The sequence below is a fragment of the Lissotriton vulgaris genome, chromosome 8 (genome assembly GCF_964263255.1).
Source record: "Lissotriton vulgaris chromosome 8, aLisVul1.2, whole genome shotgun sequence".
NCBI classification, from domain to species: Eukaryota; Metazoa; Chordata; class Amphibia; order Caudata; family Salamandridae; genus Lissotriton; species Lissotriton vulgaris.
The window spans coordinates 556,568,961-556,582,427 of record NC_141696.1 but is presented as its reverse complement, the minus strand read 5'-3'; the positions used below and the strand labels follow the sequence as shown (position 1 = coordinate 556,582,427).

The 13,467-nt window shown below is 39.2% G+C and overlaps 1 protein-coding gene across 1 annotated transcript in view; it reads right to left on the bottom strand.

Moving 5' to 3' along the window:
• Positions 1–13,467, bottom strand: part of TMTC4 (transmembrane O-mannosyltransferase targeting cadherins 4) — a 996,962-nt gene that overhangs the window by 906,385 nt on the left and 77,110 nt on the right. The window contains exon 2 of the mRNA XM_086934371.1: positions 1,121–1,336. Within this exon, the coding sequence (XP_086790497.1) occupies positions 1,121–1,282 (162 nt within the window). The 5' untranslated portion in view covers positions 1,283–1,336. The remainder of the gene's footprint in view (positions 1–1,120; positions 1,337–13,467) is intronic.

Below are 13,467 nucleotides of genomic sequence, written 5' to 3'. Positions count from 1 at the left end.
ATGCGTTTGTTACAACGCAAGTCGTTACAACGACTTGCGCTCGAGGCGCTGGACTTAGGAATAATATGATTTGCTATTCCAACTCCAGTGTGTGGAACAGTAGGGAAGGTGTTGGAATAGTAAATCATAGTATTCCTTAGTGTGGAGCGCCATCCAGCACAAGCCATTGTAACGACTTGCTCTGTAATGACCGCATTGTAAAGCTATCGCGGTGTAACGAACGTGTTGTAAAGGTCGTTCTCCGTCCCCACCATCTTAATCAATGCTTGAACCGTGTACGTCCCTTTCCAACGGTCGCTTTTGTCCTGGTCGCAGCTACTGATGCAATATGTCTGAATGTAATTATTGTAACTGTAACTTGCTGTACCCTTGTATCATGCTACTGTTGTAAAGCGCTCTGATGCCTTCGGGCCATGTCTGCGCGATATAAAATTGCAAAAATATACATAGCAGAAGCTTTGGTGAGGTAGCACCACATAACAACGAGATTACGGAAATAGGTTTTTATTACACTAAGAACTATTTCCAACAAACATGCAAAAGAAAAGAAAGCCAAAATATGTTAATTTCCTGAAAAAGGAACACATGATCTTGTTAATTCCTTTGGGGTTATGAAAAAAATGTTAATGACCGATTTGCACAATATATTGCATTTCATTCAGGGAGCATATGAATACGGTAATGGCTTCCCGACATCCATTGGGAATTAAACAGATAATTTCCCAAGTGGAAAGAAACAAAATCTCCAACATTTCAAAACATATTATGTGTGAGTAGTTAGCGAAGCAATTGATTTAATTTAATCGCTGTTAACTACAACTTTAACACTGATTTCGTGACAAGCAGAGACAATAACATCTGCATTCTAAGTGGCATGGGAAGGGAAAAATAAATAGCAGAGTGTAAGAAAATTATATCTGTATGTAAATTGGAGCACTGAAATAAACAGTCACCACCACTGACATGTCAACTTCTTCCAAAGAGAAAATTAAATTGCACCCATGCATATCTCTAACAGCTTTTTAATATTTGTCAGCTGCAATTTAGTGTTATCTCTAAACTCGTAAACAACGCTGTTAAATAATTCTGCTATGCTCGCTTCTGAGCCTGAGGCACAAACCTTGTTATTGATGATGGCTTCGGCGTCGTCAAACACAAAGTCACCATCGTAGCTATTTGCAAAACACAGGAGAGCAAGGATTCCGACCACACTCCTAGCCCAGGAGGCCGGCAGAACCAGGACTGGGAGCCCATCATCCAGGCCAGCTTCCAAGTGCGCCATTTTGTCAAGTATTTGGCACTCGGCTCGAATCCCAGCATTCTGTTGGTCACAAATCTGAAAGAAAAATATCACAATAAAATATATACATTTCGCAAAACATGCTTTATTTGTCTATAATTTGGCTTAAGCCTTGACTCTGCCAAATACCCATACCCCCGCCCCCCCTTTGCCTTTCAGATTCATAAATCACAAGCCAGCAGTCAAATAGGTCTGTTGTACAGCATCACATTGGAGATGAACCATGCTGGAAGGAGAGCAGCTACCAAAGCATTAGTAAATTACTGCCTCAATTATGTGAATTTACTGGAGCTGAGTATGTCAACTCATAACTCATAATTGGGGAGAGGAGTTGGCCTACGGGGTAGGGCGGCCGACCTCGAATCTGGGGAACTTGGAGTCTCAGCAATGACTGAACATCCTGTGATTCTGGGCAAATCACTTAATCTCCCCGTGCATAACAAAAATGAATGTGCCCTCATGTAATGCAACTGGTGCTATGTAAAGCGCTCTGATACCCGATTCGGGTCAAGTTCGTGCTATATAAAACTCTGTAAAAATAAAAATAAATAACTATGGGATGACAATTGTTTGTTCATGTTTCCCATCTCATTCAGGTTCTAACCTGTTTAATATTGGAACAAAGACTTACTTTCAAGTCTCTGCGTCTTGCCATGAGGCCATGTACACAAAAACTCGCAGATTTTTCAGGAATAAACCTAGGCCAAATTGCCCTAATATAGATCTTTTTGCTCCTGAGGACACTGTTTCCAAGTTTGACACTTCTCTGGATAGTAAAATAAAATAGTCCTCAAGGGGAGCAAGCTACTTGTCTACCACAGAGGTAAAAATAGTTCTCTTTTAGAAAATGTATAAATATTTTGCCATTTACAGGCCAAAATCTTGTCTGCTCTGACTCTCCTGATTGAAGTGTCATTAAAACTATTGATGTATAAGCAATTAAAAAAATAAAAATTGTACAAACCACTATATATACATTTATAAAAAATACCCCCAAAGACATACAAGGTTGCCGTGACTGCTCCTACGGACCCTATACCTTCACAAACTCATTAAGTACTTTTTTTTTTACTTTTGTTTATTGGCATTTCCAAAAACATAATCCTCACATTACAGGATACATGTAGATCAGTCTCAGCATCACATTACAGCTTTACATCAATATTCTTTACGACTTGGCAGCGTTTAGGCATTCAATGTTTTATATCCATCATTGCTCAGTTTTCTGCATCTCATTCATGCCTATAGTATATGTCAGCTAATGCGGGATCTGTTGTTCTCCATGTTGTCTAATATCGTATTGGCTCGCTCTGTGTCTACCTTGTGCTTATAGTCATATATCGCCAATATTGTGTGGAAATCAACTATAAACTTAACTAAAAACATTTCAACTCACTAACTGCGTCTAACTTACTTCCGCTTGTGGGTGCCTTATTGCTGATACGTTTAATGGGGTGTGCGGGTGGGGGTGCAGGGCCTGTGCTAAGTGAAGGGTAGCTTCTGGTGTCTACCAATGGCAACTGTGTGAGGTCTTACTCCGTGACTATCAAATTACTGTGGGTTCCCTCCTTTTTAGGGTTTGTTGACTGCTTTAATTATTTTTCCCCTTCTTTATGTAGGTTCAGATGTTCTGGCTGGTACTCTCTCCGTCAGAATCCCCGTTTTCTAGTACTAGGCTTTCCCAGACCCTCACTGGTTCCTTCCACAGCTCTGCTATGGGCTGCCTGCCAACTCCCCTCGCTTCTTCCCTGAAGAGTACCCTCCCATCTGCTTCGGCCCAGGCTCTAAGGTCATGTTTCCAGCTCTCTATTTGTGGTCACATTCTGGCTTTTTAAGACCTCGCCACAAGTCTTTAGGCCAGGGACATGGCTAGGTCTATGAATCTGTTCCCTACTTCTCACTTCGGCAGGTGGGGAAATAGTGCCAACGGGCACACTTTAACAGAGCTATCCAGTACCTTTCCTAGGGTCGCCCCTGTCAATTGCACTACCTCAGCCCAGTAGGGGGTCAGTGTCGAGCAATTCCATACCATGTAAAGTCTACATCTTGTTGGTCGCACCTCGGGCAAGTGTGCATCTCTCCTCCATGTATCACATGGAGCCTGTGTGGAGTCAGATAAGTCATATGCACATAGGTGAACTGAAAGTATTTCAGTCTCGTGTTGCAGGATATTGACTTGGGGGAAGCCAAGGATCTCTCATATTCCCGATCAGTAAGTTGCTTATTTAGAGCTTGCTCCCAGCAATACCTAATTCTGGGCAATGGTGTCAGCGATGCGTTTACTAGGGTCGTATACCACCACTTCACCTGGTGCTTAGCATCTCCCAGGGAGAGCAATGCATGCAGTAAGGGGTGTGTGCTCGGCTCCTCCCCACCACATCCCCATAACTCTCTGAATCAGGGCTTCATATTGCAGGCATTGGCCCACTGGTAATCCATATTTTTCCACTAGTTCCACAAAGGGGATCAGCGTCATTTTTTGGTAGCAGTCGCCCACTGTCTTGAGGCCCACCTCTAACCATTCGGTCAGTTGCTCAGAGGTGAATATCTGGCGTGGGGTTCCGAGCAGATGACCCACCAAAGGGAGTAGAGGCGAGTAATTGGGGACCACAGGCAGCCTGGCCACACTCCTCTTCCAGCACCGTAGTGCCGTGTTTTGCAGCATCGATCTACAGGGGGTCGGCACCTTACGGTCTAATACTGTAGCCGGTAGGACAGCAGGATGGCCACTTAACCCGCCCATGAACGTTCCCTCTACATTAGCTCCCTCTAGTCACTGGGCCAACCATTGTATCTGGGAGGCTAGATAATAAAATTCGAGGCTGGTGATGGAGCGGACTTTCAGATTTATTTCTGAAAAAGTGTGTGACAAATGAAACTCTCGTGATTTTTATTTTTACTAATGTGTGTCGCATGATTTGCATGTTTACTGACTCAACCTAGAGTAATATACACCATCATGAACACGTGGGTTTAACCATCTGTGCTCTTGTTATGTTTGTTGTTTTGCTTTGAATAATATTTTTACTTTGTCTCTTGTTTTGTTATTTATTAACTGCAGCTATTTTGAAAATAATAGTATGGGCATTCTTTTAAATGTGCTTTTGTTTACGTATTGTTGTCTCATGTGTATGTGTTTGTTTATTCGTTTGTATGCAAAATTAGGTAACATAGCTAATGGGTTAATTTTAGTAGAGGGGGTGGGTAACAGAATAATTATCATTTCTTGAATTAATTATTGTCTTGTGTTTCCTTGCATACTAGACTCACTCACCCTCATGCAAAAAGGCTTGTGGCCTACTTCTAAGATGGATGTCTGAAAGCTAAGCCAGAGTGGGCCTTTCACAGCTACGCTGGAATGTGGAAATGTTTTTCCACATTAATTCTTGGAGAAAGGCTTGCAAACAAAGGCTATGTGGAAGCTTAGGACATTTGGTTCAGATTGCTTCATGGTCAAGGCCGTACTTGTCGTTCGGCAGCGGAAAAGTGTGAGCGGACGAAGGAAGTTTTGTTTTTCGCTAAATGTTTCTTTCTTCGGAAACTGCCGGTGAATTTTCTTAATAGACAATGACACTTTGAGAACGTGACTCTGGCTATGTGAAAAACGGATGATGACCGCATCGAAAGACATTCATCAGCCAATGAAATCCTGTTCTGCTCGAATATTTGTATTCTTTTAGTTAGTTTTAGATAGGAAAATACTTTAAGAATTGCCCCCTTGCTAAGATCACTGTTCGATCGATCCTGTGCTCCAGAGACGCTGCCAGTTTTCCCTTTCACGTAAGACTTATTAATTTTTCTTTACTTTCAGGTTTTCCTCTTTAGCTAAGATAGGGAAATAGGTTATGGAGAAATAAAAATAACTGTTTGAGTTTTGCTCATGCTGATGTTGGTTCGAATTGACTAATCTTTTGTGCCTCTAATTAATTAATTTGCTGAAATAAAAATGCTAATAAAGAGAAATGCTTCCGTTTTGAAATAAAATTAATAAAATAGATTATGAAATGACAAGCTGGTCTTGATTGTTTCCTTGCGTTACCATTAGTTGATTCATTGCCTATTAAATGTGACTTAATTAAAGTGTTTGCTAGATTTGATTTAATTAGGTCATATGATTCAGTAGGTCAAAATACAAGTCTCAAACAAGAATGGGCCTAGTGATAATTTTATAAATAATGGTGAGTATCTTGGTGTAGAGTTTACGTATCCTGGTGTAGAGTTACATATATGAGACTGAATTTCTTTAGACCCGCTGGATCAAATTCCTGGTAGCAGAGTTCGGTTACTATGGTAGCATCCATGTTACATGGTAATTACATAGGATACATGTTTAACACATGTTAAGTTTTTGTCTAGATGTTATATGTTTGTTGTTAGGTTTTTCCAGCAGTGTGAAAAACTTATGTGCCGGCAGAGTAGTGTAACAGGTGAAGTTACACAGTTCATTTGTTCCGTTTCAAAATAGTGGTGAGAAATATCACTAAGTGTTGTGGTCGTACAACACAAGTTTAGGGATTTAGGTATGACAGATTGCATGAATAGTGAGGATTGACTATGAAATCGTAACATAGAGTATAGGGACTTGGGGCCCGTTTTAAAACTCGTTGTGAAAAGAGTAGTAGGATTTTTCCGAACTTGTGTGAAGGGTAAGATAGCTTTTTCTTACTGGCGTAAGCAGGGATTCTATTGGCTGGTTAAAGTCCAACTGAAGAATTCATGTATGTATGGATAGGTTTCTCTTTGTATGAATGCTGAAAAATTGTTGTTATGAAAATAGCGTTGTCTATTTCATGCGAGTGAAATTTTGGAATGTTTGATAAAACTATCACTTTGTTAGCGAATCGGACAAATGGTTTGTTTTATGTAGTTATTAACTGAAATTCTTCGAAAGGAATTGTTTAAAATGGCGCTGTGAAAATATTTTGTAAGGGAGGGGTGAATTTTCGGAGTGACACTGACACGCGCAGCTTCTCTGCAGCGGCAGTGTACGTCACAGGGTTCGCGCTGTGATTGGCTGACATACGTCCCAGCAAACACACTGATTGGTTATTTCTGAAAACTGATTTCTCATTGGTTGAGCAAGGTGGTGACGTAGCTTAACCTGATTGGCTTGTTGGTGAGTTTTGCGCACGGATTGGTCAGAATAGCGGAACAGAAAAATTATTTACGATCTTTTCTAAGTTTTACAACTTAATTTTAAAACATGAGTTATTGGTATAAAGAAGAGAAAAAGCCTTCATGGGTTCAGAAAATTAAAAATGTATGCAATCCTGACAAGAAAATTAAAGCGCGCGGTGGAAAATTGCTTCATAAGTATAAAACACCTGCAGCATATATGGAAGGAGAATACGGATATCATACTGTTCTCTGGTTTGAGAATTGGATGCAATATACTAGGGGAGATTGTGTTTTAGCCTGGCCGGAGGATGGGTCATTTAATGTTAAAGTTTTAAGACATTTGAGAGATAAGATGATGGCTCTTTCACCAAGACCCAGACCCACTCAATTTGAAGCCTTAGTTGAATGGGAAATTGAAATGATGGAGCTTGAGCGAGAAAATTGGGGAACACCAAGGAGTTTATATAAAGAAACTTATCAGGAAAAAGTACGCCGTTGGAGGAAAGGAGATATGCAGGAAGGATTATATCCAGTATTAGAAATGGTTTTAGAATCAGATCAATAGCATTCTCAAGAGAAAGGTAAATTAGATCAAGAATTTGATGCAGTTTTAGAGGATATGTTAAACAGTCCTCCGCCGTATCAACAACCAGGTTGTTCACATTCTACTCCAAGAAGTTTTTCAGGTGTTTCTCCTTCTGCACCTAGGGAAGTTGAGGATTCACCCAGATTTATGAGATTGCCCGATAGAGAAAGCTCAAGGAGTAAAACAAGATCCCCGAGAGAAAATTCGAATTCTAGAAATAATATTCCAAAAAATCATAAAAAGACTCTGCCTGATATTCCAAATATAACATATTACCTGAAGGCGAAGGGAGAATTAATTCAACAATTGACAAAAGGCATGGAAGCAGTGACAGTACCAGTTACAATTGGTCCTGTTGTACACGTTTTTGATCAAAATGAAAACAGGCAGTCGATAATAGCAAATCCTTTGAATGCAGAGATTCAGAAAGTGGCTGAAAATTTTTATTCTGAGTTTAGGAGATTCATAAAGATAAAACAAGGCCAAATGTAACTTTAAATCAAGGTTTGTCAAATGTCACACCATCGGTGGCAGACTCAGATTCTGGCTCTGTAAATAGAACAGAGCTAACACAAATTCCTGAGTCAAAACAGCTTGATGTTGCTAAATTAAAGGCAGATTTAGAGGAATTGATTTTTGGCACAATTGGTACTGATTGTTTGAAGCAATATCAGGATGATGAGTTGCTTTTTATATGCAAGAGCATACAATGGAAAAGTAAGAATAAATATGAACAGTTTGAAGAGGTGGCTGCTAAATTGGAAATAGATTTAACTCGTCAGAAACAATTACAAAATCATTATAGAGTGGATTTTTCTGAAAGGGACATAGAAAATCTAATTACTACAGGCAGAATAACTCATATAAAAGAACTAATTGTGTTCCTGAAAAGATTAGGTGATTTAAGCAAATGGAGAATTAAATGGACAAAAAAGAGAGAAGAAGAAAAGAGAGACAGGGGAGAAGTTTTTGGTGAATTTCCAATGAGAGAAATAGCTGGTGGAGGTTATGTTCATGTTCCATGGACAAGACAGGATATATTATTATTTACGAATGATTTTCCTAGACTCAGAGAAAAGCCAGTGGAATGGTATCGCCAGGTAGACAGGGTTATTAAAGTACCAAAGTTCTGTGGATTGATCTTGATGGTTTCTTTGACATTGTTGTCCCGTCAGATCTTTGGACAGAATGCAAAATTTCTGTGGGTTGGCCGAAGGAGGAACCACAAAGGCATAGAGTAACAGGTGCTCCTTCAGACACTGTCATGGATTTCTATGACAAAGTAATTGTCTGGTTAAAAGACAAAATTCCTGCAAAAGAAGTAGATTGGGTGAAAATTGACAGAACTAACCAGGAACCAAAAGAATCAGTTCATTCTTATTATGAAAGATTGCTTCTGGTATTTAAACAATACAGTGGCTATGAGAAATTAAGTGAAAGTGACATGAGCCACTTCATTATAGATTCGTTTATGGCCTGAGACCAGAAATAGGGGACATGATTAGGACAGGAATTGTAGGCTGGCAAGCACTTTCGGTTGATGATATCCTGAGAAAGGCATAATATTGCAGTGATGAAATAGATGCTAAACAGAAGAAACTCAAGGAAAAGGCAATGTGGGCGCAAGTGAAGGTAGCTGAGCAACAGATAGCAGCTTTAGAAAATAAAAGTTTTCAGCCGAATCAGAATCCTGGCAAGTTTAAGAGAAATTTTACAAATAAGCCAAAATTTAATATAAACATTGAAGTATTGAAACAAAAGCTACCCTGTTTTAATTGTGGGGAAATTGGACACTGGAAGCGAGAGTGTAAAAATCCGCCCAGAAATTTAAAAAGTTCATCATTAAATCCACAGATGCAGAATGAGATAAATCAGCAGCAACAGCAACAGCTTCAGCGACAGTTAAATGAAATAAGTCAGCAGCAACAGCTACAGCGACAGTTAGTGAATCAGCAGCAGAATCAATTCATTCAGCAGAGTCAAATTCCACAGCCACCTTTGCCAAATTGCAGAAATACACAAAGATACAATTCGGAAACCGGTTTCTGCGGAGCTGAACAGGTAAAAAGATCACAAAATGTGTCAAATGTTTCTCAACAATTTTGGTTTAAAGAAAATGAGAGCAGTGATTCAGAGGATTTCTCATGATGGTGCCTGAGAGGGGAAGAAGAGTGTGTACTTGGAGCCACTCTTGAGGTAGATCAGTCAGGTCCATTTGTAAATGGTAAGGTGAATGATAAAGATATCACCTTTCTTGTGGACACTGGTGCTACCCATTCTACTGTTAGGTCAGTGGAAATTGAAAATCTTCCTCTCTCGGGTGATACAATCCAGGTTGTTGGTGTAGCTAACCAGCATATTAAAACTAGTCTGACAAATCCTGTAGATGTAGAAATAGGAAACTACAAAGACAAATACAGATTTATCGTCTGTAACAGCAGTCCTGTTAACCTATTAGGTCGGGATCTGTTGAGTAAGATGAATTGTAAAATATACTGTTCACCTAAAGGTATTGAGCTTCAAACCTTAGAAGAAGATGGGTTGTACAAATTGACATTGTTAATGGTTGATGAAGAAAATAAAATGTTTCCTGCTTCTGATAAAAATAATTTACCAGAAGAACTGAAAGAAACAGTGAATCCAAAAATTTGGGATTTGACAGGTGATGAAATGCGTTTAATGAAACATGTAGACCAAGTTAAAATTACTTTAAGGCAGGGAATAGATTTTCCAAATGTTCCTCAGTACAAAATGAAACCTGAAATGATTGAAGGTGAAATTCCTGTTGTTGAGAAATTCATTAAGCAAGGAGTTTTAAAAGAAATTGAGAGCAGCCCATGTAATTCACCGATTATGGGGATTAAAAAGCCAAATGGAATGTACAGAATAGTTCAGGACCTGAGAAGAATTACTAAAATAGTTATTCCTTGCTGTCCAGTAGTACCAAATCCATCAGTAATTCTATATCAGATTCCACATGATGCAGAATGGTACACGGTCATTGACCTGTGCAATGCCTTCTTTACAGTTCCTTTACATCCAGATAGCCAGCAAATTTTTGCATTTCGGTTCCAGGATCGAATATTAGCATGGTGTCGTATCCCCTAAGGGTATACAGAAAGTCCATCTATTTTTAATCAGTTGTTAAAAAAGTCCCTGGAAGATCTAAAATTGCCTGGAGAGTCAACATTAGTTCAGTATATGGATGACCTTCTTGTCGCAGGAAAAACGAGAGAAAATTGTGTGACGGACACCATTACACTTCTGAATCGTTTGGCAGATGAAGGGCATAAAGTGTCGCCTGCAAAACTATAGTTTTGCAAGCAAGAGGTTAAATACCTAGGTCACCGGATTGCAAAAGGAATTAGACAGGTGACGACTGAGAGAATAAAAATGATTCGAGCAATACAGCCACCAACAACTCAGAGACAGATCAGAATGTTCCTAGGAATGGTTGGTTATTGTCGCCAATGGATTTGTGGGTTTTTAGTGATTGCAAAACCATTACAAAGATTAACAAAAGCACATATTAAAGATCCAACTGTTTTGACAAAAACAGAATTAGAGGCTTTTGAAAAGCTAAAGAAAAGTCTTTGTGAAGCACCTGCACTGGGTATGCCAGATTATGACAAAGAATTTGAACTGTATTGCAGTGAAAGAGAAGGTTGTGCTTTGTCAGTTCTAATTCAGAAACATGGAAACATGAGAAAACCTATAGCTTACTTTTCAGCTGTCCTTGATCCTGTTGCAAAAAGCTTTGCCAGGTTGCTTAAAAGCAGTGGCTGCAACAAGTTTGAGTCTTGAGCAAAGTAAAGGAATTATAATGGGGTTTCCTGTAAAAGTATATGTACCTCATTCAGTTGAAACACTTCTTACTAGAAGTAAAACACAACACCTGTCTAGCAATAGATTAACGAAATATGAAAAGGTTATTCTGGGATCAGATAATGTGTCTATTGCGAGATGTCTGAATCTCAATCCAGCCACACTTTTGCCAGATGTGACTCCTGTTGATAATGATGATGATGTAGAACATGAGTGTCTGGATGTTTCAGAATACTGCACCAAACTCAGGAAGGACATTAAAGATGTACCTTTACCAGAGTCAGATATTGTTTACTTTGTGGATGGCTCTTGTTTAAGAACAGATGAAGGTATCCTAAGAGCAGCATATGCAATCTGTACAGTTTCCGAAATAGTTGAGGGTTCAACTCTTGAAGGAATTCGTTCAGCACAAATAGCAGAATTGGTTGCTTTAATTTGTGCCTGTGAAAGAGCTAAAGGGAAAAAAAGTTACAATAGTGACTGATAGTCAGTATGGTTATGAAGTGGTCCATGATTATGGACAACTATGGTCTCAAAGAGGTTATTTAACCTCTGCAGGGACTCCGATCAGGAATGCAAAATTGATTAAAAGACTAATTAATGGAATTCAATTACCAGAGAAAATAGCAGTAGTTAAATGTGGTGCACATAAAAAGGGTCCGCATTACATTACTAAAGGAAATGCTTTCGCAGATGAGACTGCACGTTACTGTGCAAAGAACAATCTTTCACTTAATCGTGAAAAAAATAATGAACATGTAATGAATTCTCTCATGCTAATATCTGTGGTAGAAACATGGCAGGGAGTAAAAGATTTACAAGATGAGGCTGAGGATGAGGAGAAAAATACTTGGCTCAAGGAAGATTGCAGACAGCGAGAGGAAGATGGAATTTGGGTTTACAAAGATGGAAGACCTGTTATGCCTAATTGTATGATTGCTGACATGGCACGGATGTACCATGGACCAGGTCACTTAGGAAGAGACACAATGATCAGACAGTTCAGAGAGACTTGGTATAATCCAAAATTTAGGGTCATTGCAGAGTCACTTTGCCAGCGTTGTTTGATCTAACAGCAAATCAATCCAAACAGAAAAACAGTGGTGAGCATGGGAACCATAGGTCGGGAGGGTGGTCCTTTTACCAGGTTGCAATGGATTTCATCGACATGCCTCAACACAATAAGCTCAGGTATGTGCTTGTAATTGTCTGTTTGTTTTCAAGATGGGTTGAAGCTTTCCCAACTCGTCAGAATGATTCAATCACTGTGGCAAAATTGCTTTTGAGGGAGATCATACCTAGATATGGTTTTCCAGTAACTATTGAAAGTGATCGTGGAAGACATTTTGAAAACAGACTAATTGAACTGATTTGTGAAGCATTTGGCATTAAGCAAAAACTGCACTGTGCATACAGACCAGAGGCATCAGGTGTTGTAGAGCAGATAAATGGAACAATTAAAAACAGAATTTCAAAAATGTGTCTAGCTACAGGGATCAAGTGGACAGATGCTCTTCCACTTGTTTTGATGTCATTGAGAAGTACTCCAGACAAGAAAACAGGTCTTAACCCTCATGATATACTTATAGGAAGAGTAATGAGACAGGCTTATGTCCCAGTTGGAAAGTTGCTAGCAATAAATGACAGTGCAATTTTGGACTACTGTAAGCAACTCTCTGACATGGTAACCTCTGTATTCCATCAGGTGGGAACAGATGTGATTTCAAAAGAAAAGGAGCAAGCTCATGATCTTTTGCCAGGAGACTGGGTCAGAACAAAGGTTCATCGAAGAAGGAACTGTTTGGTACCCAGGTGGCAGAAAGCAAGGCAAGTAGTTTTAGTGACAACCAATGCTGTCAAATGTAAGGGCTTGAAAAGGTGGGTGCATGCTAGTCATACTCTTCGTGTACCTGCACCAGATAACCCTGAGGAAGACAGTGACGGAACTACATCAGATTCAGATTCTGAGGAAGAAGAAAATCTTGAAAAAAGTCGACATCTGGAGAAATCAGAAGCAAGACAAGCATCAAATGAAAAAGAACTAGACATTGTTGTTGTTGATTCAGATAATGATGAAGATGTTCTAAAAAAAAGAACTGAAAAGGAAACTGTGTCAGAAGAGATTCAAGATCAGGAGAGTATTGAAAAGCAGATTGAAAGCTCTGAAAGCAGGAACGGAAATTCTGAAACTGGGAAGTTAGAAGTAATTCAAGAAGAAGACGAATTGCCGAGTACCAGCTACACAGATGTTGTTCCTAACGGAGTGAAACTGCAGAGTAAAGAAGTTCCTAGATATAGTATTAAAATCTCTGAAACTGATTCAGAAGACAGTGATGAAGAATCAGAAATAAGAAAATTCAGAAAAAGAGCTTGGAAAGCTGAAAGTAATGAAGTAGAGCCGAAAAAGAAGCTCTTAAGAAAAGGCGATATTTGGCCTAATGAAGATTTGAAATTCAAATTGGTCAACAAATCGAAGGAACAAGTGAATGAAATAACCAGTCAGAAAGGTGAAACAGACAAAAAGGATCAAGTTGCAAAGAAAATTGAAGTTATAAATAGAAAAAGTAAGAGACCAATAAAGCCTAATCAGAAGTATAAATCTCCAGAGTGGGCCTACTTGATTATCCCACCAATAGTT